Source organism: Bos mutus, chromosome 19 (assembly GCF_027580195.1).
Source record: "Bos mutus isolate GX-2022 chromosome 19, NWIPB_WYAK_1.1, whole genome shotgun sequence".
In the NCBI taxonomy this organism is placed as follows: domain Eukaryota; kingdom Metazoa; phylum Chordata; class Mammalia; order Artiodactyla; family Bovidae; genus Bos; species Bos mutus.
This window is the reverse complement of record NC_091635.1, coordinates 25140723-25157462: the sequence shown is the minus strand read 5'-3', so window position 1 is coordinate 25157462 and position 16740 is coordinate 25140723. Positions and strand designations below refer to the sequence as shown.

The 16740-nt window shown below is 49.5% G+C and overlaps 1 protein-coding gene across 2 annotated transcripts; it reads left to right on the top strand.

Annotated features, from left to right (window-relative positions):
• The first annotated feature begins 259 nt into the window (after window positions 1–259).
• On the top strand, window positions 260–16170 carry SNX11 (sorting nexin 11). Of its 2 annotated transcripts, XM_005890366.3 has the most exons (7): window positions 262–514; window positions 3941–3995; window positions 4438–4524; window positions 4819–4919; window positions 6135–6230; window positions 6442–6654; window positions 7390–16170. In XM_005890366.3, exons 2-7 carry the CDS (start codon window positions 3954–3956, stop codon window positions 7661–7663), a joined length of 813 nt encoding a protein of 270 aa, XP_005890428.1. In that variant the 5' UTR covers window positions 262–514; window positions 3941–3953; the 3' UTR covers window positions 7664–16170. The 2 variants fall into 2 exon arrangements, with proteins under 2 accessions (XP_014332018.1, XP_005890428.1); XM_014476532.2 differs by lacking the exon at window positions 4438–4524 and having other exon boundaries at window positions 260–514.
• Window positions 16171–16740: the final 570 nt, after the last annotated feature.

Sequence of the window (16740 nt, the reverse complement as noted above, 5' to 3'; positions counted from 1 at the left end):
CGCCGGGGAACCGAAACCTACAGAGTTCAAACGGGCACCCTCTCCAGACTGAGAGAGGCTCCCACGTTCCTGATTCTCCCACGCTCAGCACCGCTGACTAACCCTCACACCTCTCGGCTCCTGGACCCACTTTTGGACAGTCAGGTACGCTTCTTGGCTATTGATTGGCGGCGCTTAACAACAATGGGCGGGACGCGGCTCCGGATTGGACGTCAGAGCCCCTTCTCCTCCCCTCGCTCTCGTCCCCCAAGCAGCGCCCCAAGAGAGAGGTGCGGGATCCAGATTCCAGCCAGGGCCTGGGCGGTGCGGAGTGCGCCGCCGCGAGAGGTGCTTGTCGCTAAGAGCCAGGGCCTGCGAGGGCGGGGCGCCCTGGGCACCAGGGATTGGCGTGCCTGCAGCCTTCTCCCGTCGTGCACCGGGGCGCCGGCCGCTCACCCGGAAGGAGAACCTGGGACTCTTTACTATATGGTGGGGCGCTGGCGGTATCGCTGTGGGGAGTGGGCGCTGCTCTCAGGTGAGGGGGCGTGGACGGGTTCGCGGGGGGTGGGTGCTACTCTCTGGTAAGGGCCATGGGTTTGAGCGTCAGCAGTGGTGCTTGAGGTGGGGACCTTGCTGGACATCCTAGGAAAGGAGCAGCTTCACCTCCCGGGATGAAGATGGGTGCTTGGTCCGGATCCAAGGAAGGAAACCTGGCTTTCCATTTAGTTTTATAAAATATATAAAGCATCTTTCCTTCCCACTCCCCAAGCTTAGTAGGCAAAGAGGAATAAGGACCACGTCGTCCTTTGGCTCCTTGTTCGTAAGGAATACAGGAGTTTGCTACGTTGACCCAAACGCCGGGACTAGGAGTAATGGCAAGTATTCTACTGGGACACAGGAGGCTCTTGCGCTGGATTGTGGTTGCCTTTGTTACTTAGCTGGAAGTAGAAGGAGTGGCAAGTTACAGATGAACAAAAGGATGGAGCAGAGCTGCTTAGCTGAGAACGGGCAGATGTTGGTCAGACCTGGGGAGCTACTTCTGCTACTTGTGGGTGTTTCAGAAGGAGAGCTTTTTGAGTTGCTATCCGGCACCAAGGGCTGAAGAATGAGCAAGAAGGGATGGGAGTCTCGGCGGCTTATATACTTTTATCACCGGATTTGTTTTTTTTTTAACATGCCTCTTGAAGTTTTAGAAAGTATTGAAGTATTAGTTTAAATGGGAGTGAAAATTGTGGAGCTAAAGCTTTGACTTTCTGCCTGGAATTGTTTAGACACTTACAGGTTGCTTTATAAATAGAAAGCAACTGGATTTTCCCCGGAGATACTGGTGCTGGTACAGGTGGAGAAAATAAACTTCAGACGTGATTGAAAGGGCCCAGGAAATGTAGTTGGCGCTGCATAAGTAGCTGAGAGGGCCACTGACTCTATCCTTAGTTGGATGACACACGGATCCATCTTCCAGATCATAGAGCTAAAATTAAGAGCTTCCCCTTTTTCCCCCAAGGGCAGAAATGCCTCATTTCCTCCTGAGGAGTGGGGTCTACAGGGAGGAAGCTGATAGAGAATAGTAGTTGCTAGAAATGATTCCTTGAAGTCTAGGTTTTTGTGTTTGTCCAGTGTTTTTAAGGAAAGTTACATTGGAAGCTTTCTAAGTGCCCTTTAATCTTAGGGTTAGTGAAGTCGCTCAGTCGTGTCCAACTCTTTGCAACCCCATGGACTGTAGCCCACCAGGCTCCTCCATCCATAAAATTTTCTAGGCGAGAGTAGTGGAGTGGGTTGCCATTTCCTTCTCCAAATTTTAGGGTTAAGTGTATAGCATCTTGGGGGTCCTTGGATTTTTTCCCCCCCTCGGATATTTTTTAAGCCAGTTTATAGCTGTTTGTTTCTAAGTGGTGTGAGTCCCAGAAGAAAGGAGAGATACTTGCTCTCGGCCCTTGGCTCACTCTTCTTGAGCCTGAGAGTGATGACCATTTAGTTACTGAATTATGGTCCTGAATTTGGCAAACTTTTCAAGGCCCTGGAGATTCGTGAGCTTCACTTAGTGTGTGGATTGCCTTATTGTCATCTTTCTTGCCCTTACTTTTGTGGAAAGACACTTCGGTGTATTTAATTTTGCTCCTGTGCTGGGAATATACCAAATGCCTGAAATGAGAAGAGAAAGAAACTTTTTTGTTTTAATCTGAGGAGATTAATTGTTCACAGTGAGTCAACCTGATCCCTTTGGTTACAGCAGTTAGACTGCTTACATCCAGGATGTAATACATGAGTTGTTATGGAATTGGATTTCCCACTTCTCAGTTCAGGGCCTTTGTGTAGTGACCGCATCAGATGAAAAGTCAGAGTGTCAGCAAGTGTACTACTTAATATGGCACTGCAGTCACAGCGTTTCCGGTTTGCTGGGCTGTATAGCCGGGATTTGTCCTATATCATGCAGCTTCATCTCTGCATGCAGTGTCTGTGTGTGGAGAGACCTTCTGGTATTCTAGAAAAGATTGGGAAAGCTGTATGCCCTGCTAATTTTGTGGTGTAAACGACTTCCTCTCCTCCTGAAATGTTAGCCTTGTGTTAGCACAACATAAAGTAGAAGGAAACTCATTACATGCTCTTCTAATGGTAAAGCAGAACTAATAAGAGAATGTGTTTAAAATTAATTGTGGGACTGTAAAAATGAGTGGGTGTGTGAATGGGCAGGGGGGGAGGACAGGGAGAGCTTAGAGATAGTCTCATTTTCCCAGGAGCCAGCCTGGATCATTTGTTGGCAGTACATATTGGCTGAAGTCAGTTTTCATTTCAAGGTAAATTGGAAAGGGAAATTAAACCTTATTGTTCCGCTCTTAAGAGAGGAGAAGGGGGTGGAGGCAGCAGCCAGAGTGGATGCTGTTGAAGTGGTTCTAGGAGTAACAAGATTAGTGCTGTATTTTAACAGAAGGTGACATCATGGGCCCCTTTGGACTTGAGTAACCCTGTGCCTCAGCCTTCATGGTCCCCTTGTTGGAGTGGGCGATGTTGCTGCGCATGTAAACTGCCACATTGGGGGAAATCAGTGGCTTAGGCTTTAATGAATCTTTGCAAAGGAGTGGAAAACATCCTGAATCGACCTGTGCAGCTCTGGGGTGCTTGGGCAGAGGTACAAACTGCATGTCGAGAGGAAATGATTAGAACCATTGGCTTGGGTTCTGGAAATGGAATTAGCTAAGAGAAGGTCACAACTGGGCAACCCGCTCAGGTGCCCCCGGAACTCTCCAACTCAGATCTGCCTCTGGGGTCCTGAGTGTGCTTAAGCAAGACAAAGGGAGACAGGAGCCTCGGCGTTTGTGGGGTTTTGGTTTTCTCTAGACAGCCAGGAGGGGGCGGTGTTAGGCTCAGTTAGAGAGCTGTGCTGTGTGGGTCCAGCAATTCTCAGGCAGAAAGGTTTTACAGCTCAGCCTGCCCGTTCTGGCCGCCTCAGGTGACATTGTTGACCTGAACTTGTTTTGGCTAGAGGTGGCCCCTGGTTCAGAGTCCCTGCCATGGTCTGAGAAGGGAGGTAAATCCCTCAGGGCTTTTAGCTTGGCCCCCAGCTCATGAGTGTGTGGGGGCTCCCTCAAAAGCTCAGCAGGTAAAGAATCCTCTTGCAACAGGAGACGGGGGTTTGATCCCTGGGTTGGGAAGATCCCCTGGAGAGGGGAATGGCAGCCTGCTCCAGTGTCCCTGCCTGGAAAACCCCAGGGACAGAGAAAATGGGCTAATGGGCTACAGTCCAAAGGGTTGCAGAGTCTGACATGACTGAGCGACTGTGTGCAGTAGCTCGTGTGGGTGGATTTTTTTGCTTCCTCTTAAATTTTACACAAGAACAAAAAAAGTTGCCTGGATTTCCCCAGGGGGGTCGCTTAAAAATTTTCAGGGTTTTGCCCTGGCAAAGAGAGGTGAGAGTAGATGCATACTAACAGAGATTGATCCTGTATCTCCTGTCTCTCATCAGATGTTTCCTTCCAATGGGCTTTTGGTGTAGGATGTTGGAGAACCAAGAGCAGGAGGTAAGCACATGATTTCCGGGGAACATCTGGCTGAAAGCTTGAGGGGCTCTGGGAGATCCAGATACTGCTCGGTGGTGGTGTTCTGACAGTGATGCCTTAGTGGTTCTGATGTGCTCAGAGTCAAGCGAGAAGAGGGAAATCAGTAGTGAAGGCATGACTGAGAAATGAGGTTCCCTTTCCACTAGCTTTTTATTCATCGGAAGGCGCTAGAACGTAAGCTTTGTGAGGGCAAGGATTTTTGTCTCTTGTCCTTGTTCTGCCCCCAGTGCCTTAGCATGGTACCTGCCACATAGAGGGTGGTCAATAAATATTTGCTGAACTGAATGAATAAATGAGCAGAGGAGTGAAAGCTGGCGTTGAGTGGAGTACTCTGGCCGCCGTGTGTTGGAACCACCTCAGCGTGTGGCTGCGCTGAAGCTGAAGGAGCGTTTCTTACCTCTAGGAGGTGATCACTGTGCGTGTTCAGGACCCCCGCGTGCAGAATGAGGGCTCCTGGAATTCTTATGTGGATTATAAGATATTCCTTCATGTAAGTGTATCTGACTTTGATATTGGGATCAATATACCTTTCAGGGCTGAGGGCCAGTCCTAAGCAGAACCTGTTTCTGGAGGTATTGACAGAAGAAAAGGAAGGAGGAGAGGAAAGAGAGCCTGGGGTCCGCCTGAGTTGTCTTCAGGCTGCTGGGTGGCACTGTGCTCTGCTTGGATCCCCTTGACTGGGACTGTGGCCTGGTGACTTGAGTCCTTGGTGAGAGGGATGACGGGGAGTTCGTGTAAACTTGGGCTTTTCCACCAAACCCTTTTCACATGCTTTCTCCTGTAGACCAACAGCAAGGCCTTTACCGCCAAGACGTCCTGTGTGCGCCGCCGCTACCGGGAGTTTGTGTGGCTGAGAAAGCAGCTCCAGAGAAATGCGGGTTTAGTGTGAGTTCTTTTACTTCCTTCTTGGGTCCAAGGCCGGCTTCTTAGGTTCTTCCTTGGCAACTGGAGTTTACAATGAAGAAAACTGGGCAGAGGTACTAAGGTCGCTGAGAAATGTGTTCTTAAATTATGTTTTCAAGTCAGTGAAAAAAAGTAACGACAGAGTTCTCATTTCTAATATTTTGACCTAACAAAGCCAAACAAATCTAAAGAACGTTTTTCTTTTTTATGTGCATAGGGCTAAACAGAGGTACTTTTAGCACCTGGACTAATTTGATGGTGTTCCAGTCCGTTTGATATGTAAAAATTGTGATTTTTCTTTTTTCCCCGTCTTCTTTTTTGTGTAGAGACCTTTATCCAGAGTTACGACAGACTGAGAGCCTTAGGACAGGCACTATTGCTCACTCCTCACCTACACGCTGCAGATAAGCCCTAAAACTGGAGGCAGTTTATGACAGTGATTCCAGCACAGTGTGGTTACTGAGTGCTGTGGTGACTTTGTTAATGACCTAGCCAGTTAGGTAACCTGTGGGATTGATGAGGCCACCGTCATGAGTCAGGCCCTCGTAAGCCAGTCGGAACTTCCTCTGAACAGATCCTGCATCCTCTGGTCTGGCCTGCTGTTTTAAAGCATGTGCCATGCCTCACAGGAGAGGCGAGGGAGGCTGGAAGAGTTTGTGGATGAGTTGCTGCAACCTGACTACTTTTAGAAAATTCCAAACATGATCTTTCGGGACTGGAGATGGTAGCCTTAATTTACACACAAGGACCCAGCATCCTCCATGTCTCCATGTCCAAGTTTCTTCCTTTTGAAATAGTAGTTGATGGTGGGAGTGGGTTCTGTAAACAGTGGAGTCTAGCAGCATGGAGTTCGTAAGGCCCAGGCTTGGTTCACACGCCAGCTCTGCTGCTTGCTTACTAGCTGTGTGGCATGGGGAAATCTACTCAACTTCTCTATTTCCTTACCATTAAAACGGGTATGCTGACATCCTTCTCACAGGGTTTTGAGGAGGGTAAATGAAGTAAGGTTTGTAAACGTTTAGCACAGTGCCTGAAAACAGGCGTGTCATCAGTCGGTGTTAGCCCTCTGCCCCTGCCCGCTTATCAAATGCTATTTGTGTTGATTTGTGTCTTTTCTTAGGGGATTTCTTGATCAGGGACTGGAGTGACTGGGATATTACTTATCTTGGGTATGTGTTACGTTGTGTGACCCCACAGGCCGGTACCTGAACTTCCTGGGAAGTCAACCTTCTTTGGCAGCTCAGATGAGTTCATTGAGAAGCGAAGACAAGGTCTGCAGCACTTTCTTGAAAAGTGAGTGGACTTGGAGGGCTGGCACTTGCCTCTGGGGGGATGGCAGGGGTGTGTGTGCTGTGCAGAATGGCCCCCAGGAGCACACAGGCATGTTTGTGTCAGATGCTCGTGCCCTCAGCTCTCACTGGAGCCAGAAGGCCTCAGAGGATGGGGTTGGGCCAGCTGCTGTGAGGGCTGACGCTCTGCGCTGTTCTGCCTTTGTCTGCCCCAGGGTCCTGCAGAGCGTGGTCCTCCTGTCAGACAGCCAGTTACACCTCTTCCTGCAAAGCCAGCTCTCAGTGCCTGAGATAGAAGCCTGTGTACAGGGCCGGAGCCCTGTGTCCGTTTCTGACGCCATTCTGCGCTACGCTATGTCCAACTGCGGCTGGGCCCAGGAAGAGAGACGGGGCTCCTCTCACCTGGCTGAAGGAGACCAGCCTAAGAGGTAACTGAATGCTCTTTTCTGAGACACCAGTGGCTAGGATTACTGTAACCTGGCCTGGTGAGGTGTCCATTGGTAGAGAAAGTAAGATGGCATTGGTAGCCTTTCAGGAGGGCCCCTGTCATCCTGTGCATGAGGGCCTTGGGTCTGTGCTGACTCGTCCCTGGGAGATGGCTCTCCTATTGCGAGCTGGGGAGAAAGAAGAAAAGGCTCTCTTATTTGTTTTGTTCTTTATCCTCTCCCCCAACCCCCGCTTTCCTTAGATGACAACTTTATTGAGATGTATTCATATACATAAAACTCCCCCTTTTATGTCCAGTTCAGTAGTTTTTGTCTAGTCACGAGGTCATGCAGCCATCCGTCATCACAGCCAGTTTTCGAACATTCTCATCAGCCCTAAAGAAACCTTGGGCCTATTAGCAGTGACTCCCACACTCCCCAGCCCCAAACCCTGGCCCTTGTAACCACTGCCTGCTTCCCGTGTGTGTGTGGATTTGCCTTTTCTGGACATTTCACACAGATGGAGTCATGCATGTGGTCTTTTGTGCCAGACCTCTCTCACTTGGCACCGTTTCCCGGTGCGTCCGTGTGGCGGGGCATAGCAACACTGAGTTCCTTCCTGTGGCCAAATACTGTTTCCTTGTATGAATAGGCCTCCCTTGTTGTCCGTTCACTTGTCTTTGTTGATTTTTGTTTACCTGTTCATGCCCTCCTTTTCCCTTTCCCACTTTTTTCCAGTTGTTGCTTTCTCCCAAGACCCGGCAGGAGGAGCTCTCCCTCACCGCCTCCCGGGGAAGAAAAGGATCCGTTCGAGGTGTGGGCTCCTGTGGTTGACTCCGAGGCTCCTCCCTTGGAGAGCCCCACCCTCCCACCCACCTCCTCTCCATCATGCTGTGGTTTTGCAAGACCTGATGAGGGACTCTCCGCTTCTCAGCCTGTGAGGAGGGTCCTGGGAGGGGGCCATGCTGTGCCTTTGGACCCTGGTCAGCTGGAAACAGTTTTGGAGAAGTGAGCTCTCCTCGGAGCTCTGGGTTCTGCTCTGAGGTGGATGAAGGTGATGCAGGCAGGGAGACTTGCTCAGGTGGGGTTAGGCACAGGCTGGTGGTGGGAGGCTGGTCTGCTTCCTGTTTTACCATGGCCTCTGCTCAAGTTGGCTCTGTGGAGATTGGTCATAACTCCTCAGGCTTCTTCGATAGGGATAAGACACTGTGCAGGTGTTTGTAAGTTAAGCACAAGACCCAGGAGTTGTTGGTTCTGAGCCAAACCCCATATTTACTCTCCTGGAAGCTGAATTTCTTTAGATGTCTGTTAATGGGTCCAGGAGCACTGACTCCGGTGACTGGTGGGGACCTGTAGGTGGCAGACTTTAAGCTGCCTTATCAGAGATCGCTCCAGCAGAAGTGCTTGTGTTTCTGTTGTGTCCTTGTGTTCCAACTGGCTGTTTTTGCTGAAGCCCCTGGAGCGCTGGTTTCTGGGAGGCTGGCCTCTTGCTACCTCCTCGCATGGACAGGGGGGTGAATATTTTGTCTCCCACCTCCTTGCTTTTCCTCCACTCATAACCACTGAATGGAACGGTGCTGTGACTCCTGACACTGGGGTTTCCTGCGCATCCCAGGACCTCGGCCTGGCTCTATGGGGCCTGAGGCCTGTGAAATAGCTCGTGGCCATCCACAAAAGAGAAAGGTTTGGTCACAGCCAAAGGACAGGGAACGATTCAGGGGGCTTTGTTTTGGAAAAGATACCCTGGACTGTCCCTGCCTCTGTGGTTATAAAGCCGAGATGGACTGTCTTCTCTGCAGGGTTAGCTGAGCTCCTTTCTTGTTTGAATCCTTTTCTTCTCCCTTAGTAACAGCTCCCTTTCCCCAGGGCTTCAGCCACCACGTGTCCCTCTGCTGTGTTGCGGGAGGCCGTCTGTTCAGTCCAGTGGGGTGTGGGGGCTTTGTTTCTGCCTGGAGAGAGGGCTCTGGGGATGGAGATGAGAAACAACACGCCTTCCTTCAGACAATGAGGCGTCCTGCCCTCCTGCTGCCGTAATTCTCTCCTCTGAGAGCTGGAGCTGGAGGAGACGTGCCGCTGGCGTTCTGCTTATCTGCCCTGGCGTCTGTGTGTTTCTTCTCCATCTCGCCCGCCCCTCCCTCCCCTGGCCCCCGCACCCTGTCCGTGGGCTCTTCTACTACTCGCCTGTGCTGTGGGACTGTCATGGCATTTAGTTCAGAGTTGCGGGGCTTTGGCCTGAAATAAAATTCAAGTATTTAAGACTGTTGCTGCAGTTGGTGTCTAACAAGCTGTAGCAGTGGAGGAGGCATTGAGGGCTGGCGGTAGTCACTTTCATAAATCATGAATTTATCAGCGTGGAAATAATGGTTCAGAACTGTGCACGGCAGCTCTCCTGCATTGTGTGCGCAGCTCAAGTTCACCACTGGAGAAAGGACTGTCTTCCAAAGAGGCAGGATCCAGCTCTTCTCACAGTGATGGGCATGAACCTTGTTAGGTATAATTTACCTGATGCTGCTTCCATCCTTGCAGCCTGTCTGAGGTGCCAGGTGCTGAAAGAGAAATAAAGTTTGTCAACAGGCAGATGCCGAGCCCTGGCTGGGACTCATCTCTCTTCTCTGCCTGCCTCCCCTGGGTCTCTCTTTTATATGATGCAGCAGAGCAAGGCGAGGAGAGAAAACCTACAGAGGCAAATCCAAAATGTCAAAAGAAGTTCATTTAAAAGGGGAAAAAAACTCCATACACAACCCTCACAAAAACCCGACAGATGCTAAGCTAATGGCATCCGCTCTGCCGATTGGTGGGGATGACTCATGAATATTAATGAGTCCAATGCTCCAAATGGTGCAGCTGTGAACCCAGCTGTGCTTGAAGCTCTCTGATCTCGAAACTTCCAGACAGGAGCCGGAGGTGGTCTGTGTCAATTCCCTACTCAGCCAAAAAACAGCAAGCTGGGGCGGCTTCTTCTGTTCACTCCTTTTCTTCCTGGAGTTGGTGCTCAGCAGCCAGTTCTGCCAGCAGGGTTGGCTGCTGGGACAGCAGGAGCCGGTCAAAGACACGGATGCGATTTTTCTGACTCCTGGCTTTTTTAATGATCCATTATCAGCAATGCATACAGCAGGACCTCAGTCAATCCAAGGCCAGGCGCCATTCCGCCACTGTCTTTTGCAGAGTTGAGTGTAGGCCATGGAAGGAGATGTCCTAATGGGGGAGAGTTTTTCTAGTAACGTGGGCCTAGAATTACCAGAAAAGCAGCAGAGATGGGTTTTCCTCCCCGTCTCGGCAGTGCCGTCTGCTGCTCTCCCATCTTGCTCTGTCCCGCCGTGTGCGTGGTTGCCGCCATGGCTGATAGCCTCGGTAGGGAGGACGGAGAGCTACTGGGGGCAGTGGCCTGCTGAGCTGTTTTGTAGAATGGAAATATATTTTTGTTAGAATTTGGGTTTGAGGTAGGTTCTGTGTCTGACTTACAGTCACTGTACTAATTTTATTTTTTGCCTATGTCGCTCAGCATGTGGGACCTTAGTTCCCTGACCAGGGATTGAACCCTTGTCCCCTAGAGTGAAAGCACAGAGTCCTAATCACTGGACTTTCAGGGAAGCCCCTTGTCATCTTTCTTCTGACAGTTACTTACGTGGCCCAAGTCTATTCGTCTCCTGTAACACCGGATAAGTGATCCTAAAGTCATAGATTTCCTTTTGTTTGGTGGGAGGAAGTGTGTGTGTGTGTGTGTGTGTGTGTGTGTGTGTGTGTGTGTGTAGGAGGAGGTGGGGTGTGAAAATGAGTTTCATACACATTGTTTATTTGACCACGGTGCCCAGTGAGGAGAGGGCAGGGGAAATATGACCCTTATTTTCTAGCTTGAGGAAACTGAGCTGATCATGGTTTTTAAAAAGTATGTTTCAGGTAGAACTGTGGGAAGAGAACTCTGGGAAGAGATACTTCCCAACTTCTGTAAAACAAGATTTTTTTTTCCCAAAAAAAAATCTTGAAAAAAAAAGCTGGGGACTTCCCTGGTGGTCCAGTGGCTGAGACTCCATGCTCCCAATGCAGGGGGCCCAGGTTCAATCCCTGGTCAGGGAACTAGGACCCACATACCGCAGCTAAGAGTTTGCATGCTGCGACTAAAGATCTCACGTGCAGCAGTGAAGATGGGACACCTTGTGTGTGGTACGGCCAAAAACAGGGGTAACTAAGCCCCCACTGTTCAAGGAGAAAAAACTCCCCCGCAGAGCTTTTCAGAGTTGTTCTCAGAAATCCTCCGCAGCCAAGGTTTGCTCGCCGCTGAGGCCCTAGAGCTACACCGCCGAGCCCCAGGTGCCTCGTACCCACCCCCGTAGCTTTGCTTAGGAGGCGATCGTGACTTTACCAGTCTGACTGGACAGTGAGTTTAGTCCCATGATGTGAGTTTGTTTACATGCTCTTGCTGAATATTCTTAACACCCCAGGAGTGGGAGGGCAGTGGACTGGGAGGATGCGAGGTTGAAGGTGGGAATGGAAACCGCTCAGCTCCTGGCCTGCCTCCCAGGGACATCCCACTAGGCTGGAGGGGCTTCTGCAGATTTATGTGTGAGCAGCCAACTGAGGTACAGCTGAAGCCAAGCTGAAGACCCCTGCAGGGCAAGCTCGGGACGCCTGGGCACTGATCCTCAGCCACCTCCCCAGGCGGCCTTCTGCCAGCAGGGACCGGCTCTGTAGGGGGACTGTCACCTGGCTCGAGGTAACCTTTCTTTGAGCTGGGGATGAGTGTCCCTCTTCCTGCTCTGTGTACAACTGCACCTTCTTTGCTGAGGGGTTTTTCAGTCTGCTGTGGAAACCCCCCTGCCCCAGCTCGTTCTCGCATCTTCATCCGCCCTAGCTCTTCTCTCCAAGGAACAGTTGTCAGCTGCTGCAGTGACCAGGTGGGCATTGGGCTCACCAGCGTGGCAGCGGGACAAGTAACCCAGGAGGACAACCACTTCGCCCTCAGTAACGGCTGGATTTGGAGCTGGAAGGCTGGAACCTCAAACCTCAAGATCGATAAACTTGGACCGTTTATGCTCAAAATGATGAAAAGGGCCACATTTGTAGGAGACAGTGCACCTGACTCTGAGCAGAGTCAGTTTGCTTCCTTCCATTCAGGGGAGACCGGGTCCACTTCCACCAGCAAAGGAGGGAACAAGGGCCCTGACACAGCAGGGAGGGAGGTGTGACTCTTAAGCGGAGATGGTGAAGCGACTGAGAATAAGGGACCACCCGAACGCTGTCAAGGGCTTCTCCCCTGGGAGGGCAGGCTCACTCGATGCTTCTGTGATCTGTGGATTAACATTTCTCACCTGCGGCTGTCAAGTCCTTCCTATTTTCAGCCTGCTCGACTTCTTTCAAACAGCCTTTCGAAGGGGCCAGCTAGTTAGAGCCTTTTTGTGTGTGTTTAAGTTCTTTAGGCTTTTAAGTGCTCTAGCCCGGTGTGTGTCCCTTCCCCTGGTGGCCTGGTTGGCGTGGGAAATCAGGCCCATCAGCAGCCTGACCCGAATCCCTCCAGCAGAAGGCCAAGAATAGTGAGAGCCTGCAGCGGTTTGTTGGAGGCAATGTAACCTGCCTGCTGTAAGCTACAAGACTTAGATATATTCTACCAATTAGGGCACATCTGTTAGCAGTGCTGAAAGGCAGGCACTGTCTCTTTAAGAGCCATCCCACTCCTCTCCTTGAGTGATGAGGGCTGGGAACACAAGGGAGTCAGATGCTGATTAAACAGTCCTACTGCCGAGCTCTGTTAGAAAATTACTGTAATTATGATCTAGTCCCAGCAGAGGGATGAGTTCCAATCCTGCTAATAACCCTTCCAGGTGCCTCAGATTCGGGACCCATGGGAGGCCGCACGGACAGCGCTCTGGCTGGCCCTTCGGTCTGCCCTCTTCAGGCAGAGACAAAGGTCCTGGACCCCTCATCTTCTTTTGGCCTCCTGAGAAAGTGATGGGTTTTGGTTGTGTTTTTATTTTTTGATTCTTGACAGAGCTCCTGGGAGCCATTCTGTAAGAGAGGACTTTCCCCTAAACTAGCACGAAGGATCAGGAAAATCACAGCCTTAAGATGACTGTCCTGACCCCCAGACTCTGCCCAGGATGAGCAGTTAGCACCGCACCAGCCCCAGACCAAGCACACGGATCCAGCGTGGGCCCTTGCACCACGGCGGTTTCTATGCTGGTACTGGGAACCTGGGCTTCTTGCCCCGAAATAGTACACAGGGTTAAAGTTCAGTCCTGATTGAGACTTTCAGGGCACCCCTTCTAGGTTTCAGCTACAGAAACAGGAAAAAGGATAGTTACTACGGGGCTCACTGTGGTGCAGCTCTCTGAATCGGAAAGCGCCAGTTTATTCTTTCGAGAACGTCACTCTTGTGGTACGGTTCCACGGCAGTGCCGGTGAGCAGATCTTCATGTTCCTGTTGAACATGGGGGCTGGCTTGCTGGTTCTTAAACCCTGAAGAATTCATGACAGTTATACTCTGTCCTTCCAACTTCCTAAGCCTCTCCCTGTCACTAATGTAGTCGCTAAAGTGCAGACTTATAGAAGACAAGGCAGTTTCTCTTACTTGGACCTAGGCACATCCATAGGCCCCTAGACAATGGTCCTCCACCGGGATGGTTTTGTTCCCAGGGCACATCTGACAATGTCTAGAGACACTTCTGTCAGAAAGGGTGGAGGGTGCTGGGGGGATCAGTACTGGCATCTAGTGGGTAGAGGCCAGATGCTGCTGGACATTCGACAGGCCCCAAACATAAATGATCTGGCCCCAATGTCACCAGTGCCATGCGGAGAAGCCCGGAATCAACAGAATGAAGCGGTAGGTGCTCAGTGCCCTCCCCTCCCGCGCCTCCACTGCACTGCTTTGGAGATGTGGAAGAGGTGATCCCAAATCTCCAGATGCCAGGTGCTTTCTTGTAGGTGGAATGTATTAATGATAGGCTGAGCAGGGTGCCCACCATGGGTGGCATCCAGGAAATGTAGGTGGTGTGCATGTGCCATCTTGGTGATTCAGGGCAGAGCAATGCCCGTGCCTGACTGGTTCAAAGGGAGGTGTTTGTAGCCTGCTTGCTGTTCCATGATCGCATGTGGGGGATAAAAGGTGCCCAGCTGCTCGCTGTCAGGCTGAGAGGATCTGCAGTGGAACCAGATGCCTTCTTTGAGGACCTGCACTAGAAACCTCTTGGAACTCACTCCCATCGTGGGAGGCAAGGAAGTGGCATACTATTGCCTGGTGCCACAAAATGCTTCCCTCAGTGGCACTCTGCCAGGTGGTGGGGTGGCAGGCGGTGATGGGCCCCGTGAGGCAGTGAACACACACAGCTGCCGACGGCTGGCCACTGCCGTGAGCAGCTTGATGCCAGAGACACCAGGCCTCTCAGAACAGCCTGGGCATCAGGAAATGAGAGCCTAGTTGGCAGTGTTTGCCTAGGGGCCAGGCCTGCAGGGGAGAGGGTACAAGCATTGTACCAGGAGAACCAGTTCATCTCTCTCTCTGCTGCCCACTCCCCTGGTGACTAGATAACCTAGGCATATTGGCATATTGGCATATTTTTAGGACGACCACTCATCCCTGTTTACACCTACGATTCTGGCATCCTTATTAGTAATGCCCCCTTTCATTTCCAAAAAAAGTCACTATTTAGAAAATAAATTATATAGTCTATTAATTGTACTTTAGTTTCCTCAAATACTATACTTTTTTAGGGGTGGGGGCGTTATATTTAGAAAGGATTTTGGTACAAAATGGGCCACATCTTAAAATATATCATTAATTGAATCCCAAGAGTCGCAAAAGGGTAGTCAGTTCATACTAACTTAAAAAAAATCCAAAAACACAAACATGTTTTCTCAGCAGTTAATTTTTGATAGGAAAACAGGGAGAATTAATTCAAGTCCCTTGAAGAAGAAAAATCTCTTTTTAGTTTTAAGTTTCAAGCTTCCTGCCCAAGCTCTGTAAATTCTAATGGGAAATGAAATAGCTGGGCAGAAGAGAAGGGAAGCGAGGGACTAGGGTAATCCACAAATGAGAAAATTAGTTTGAGTCACTGGGCTGTGTAACAGGGATAATCCTCTATGTAGACGGCTGCTTTTTCTAAAGTCAGCTCTACAGAGTCTGCTGGTGCTCTGGGAATTAGCAAGTCAGTGCCACTCAAGATTTATCCTCCCAGAGTCGCTCCTGGTGGGGAGACTGCAGGGAGAGTTTCCTTTCGGCCATAGATTAAAGCTCCTCTGTCCCTGGTATCCAGGAGTTTTGTTCGCAAGATGAGAAGGGGAAAAAGAAAGAACATATGAACATACGTTCGTTTATTTTCTTTCTTTTCTTCCTTCCACTCCCTCATTCTCAGACTGACTTATAAAAGCAGGACTGTCCCACTCCCTCCCCCGATACAGACAGAGGCTTTGTGACACCAGTGCATTATTATTATGTGATTGGTGTGGAATGTGGATTTGGGGAATGTGTCACTGGGGTGTCTTGCCACAGCAAGAGAACTGGAGTGATTCAATAAGCAGGGCAGCAGACCTCGATTTTCAAAAGTCCCTTATGTCATTTCCTCTTTAACAGCAGATTTTGTGTGATTTTTGTTAGTCTTTCACATCTTCAGTTTTGCTATTTGAAAAGACTAACTACATTTAAGGTGGTGCAAATGAGCAAGTAAAAAAAGTTAAATGAGCTTTTAAAAAAGTTAACACTTGAAATGTAGGCTATTCCTTATATATGTGTTTATTCCTTACATAAAGTGAAAGTGGCTCAGTCGTGTCCACTCCTTGTGATGGTCCATGGAATTCTCCAGGCCAGAATACTGAAGTGGGTAGCTGTGCCCTTCTCCATGGGATCTTCCCGGCTCAGGGGTCGAACCCAGGTCTCCCGCATCGCAGGTGATTCTTCACCAGCTGAGCCACCAGGGAAGCCCAAGAATACTGGAGTGGGTAACCCATCCCCTCTCCAGGGGATCTTCCCCACCCAGGAATCAAACCGGGGTTTCCTGCATTGCAGGCGGATTCTTTACCGGCTGAGCTACCAAGGTATCTGTTCCTAACAAGAAGGATGACATTGATTTGGTCCCACTTTAAATGGAATCAAAATGTCTGGGTTTAGGGAATGAGACTTAATAGGAGTTCTGTCTTTTCCATTTTTATTCACCAAAAGGAAAAGATATAGTTGGAAAAGATATAGTTTGAATACAGATTTCTAAGAGACAGACCATCATGTCAGAAAATTTAATATCAAAGTAATTGTAAAACAATGTCTACGCTGTTTTGCTATGTGGATGACAGAAGAAACACACTGGAAAAATGTATTTTTAATGAAATGTAGCTGAAAGATTGCTTTCAGAGCATTTAGTATTCTCAGATATCAGCTTGGATGATGCAGGCTCAACTGTACCAATCTCAGGTCAGATTATCCAGTGGATGTTGGTAAGTTCTGTGTTAATTATTATTTATCTGTAAAGATATTTATACAGATATTTATTTGTAATGGATATCTGTACATTTGCTTCTTAAATACAGGGTTTTAGCTTTCTTATTTTCTCTTCTTAACATAAAATCAAGGAAGGGAAAAGGTGTCCCACCCGTACCCTCTCCCCTCTCAAGTTCCGTTTGCTCGTGCAGTTGGTGGCTGTTCAGAAGCCGTCCTACATATAATGTGGTTAGTTAAGTGTTCTAATGCCCCAGTTATCCAGTTAGTCACAGGCCGTAAGGTGGGGATTTGGTTAGTGGAGTCAAACAGAGAAGCAGTAATCTGATTAACCAGTTGCTTTTTGAGACTGTTGGCTAAGATGGTGGCTGTGGAATGGAGCAGATCTGCTAGATGAGGTTTAGCTTCAGACAGACTGTAGGAATCCACTGCTTTCTCCTTCACAGAGAATGCCCTTTGTAGATGGTCTTGAACTTGCTGTATCTTTTCCAGCATGTAACAAGGTCAGAAAAGGCCAGCTGGCTATGGACCAGATTCCCAATTAGTCCATTTGTTTCTTTTAGGGCCAGTCTACTTTCTTTTTTCCTCTTTTACAGCTAGGATGTGAGTGTGGGGCAGTAGATGGAGGTGCCAAAAGACCCTTGTAGTTTGGCAGATGATTTCCTCAGGTCTGC

Bases quoted from the DNA above. Each gene is read 5' to 3' on its own strand.
- SNX11 (XM_005890366.3), top strand. From the start codon at position 3,954: ATGGGCTTTTGGTGTAGGATGTTGGAGAACCAAGAGCAGGAG. The intron at 4,525-4,818 runs GTAAGTGTATCT...TTTCTCCTGTAG, and splicing joins ATTATAAGATATTCCTTCAT to ACCAACAGCAAGGCCTTTAC. The intron at 6,231-6,441 runs GTGAGTGGACTT...TGTCTGCCCCAG, and splicing joins CTGCAGCACTTTCTTGAAAA to GGTCCTGCAGAGCGTGGTCC.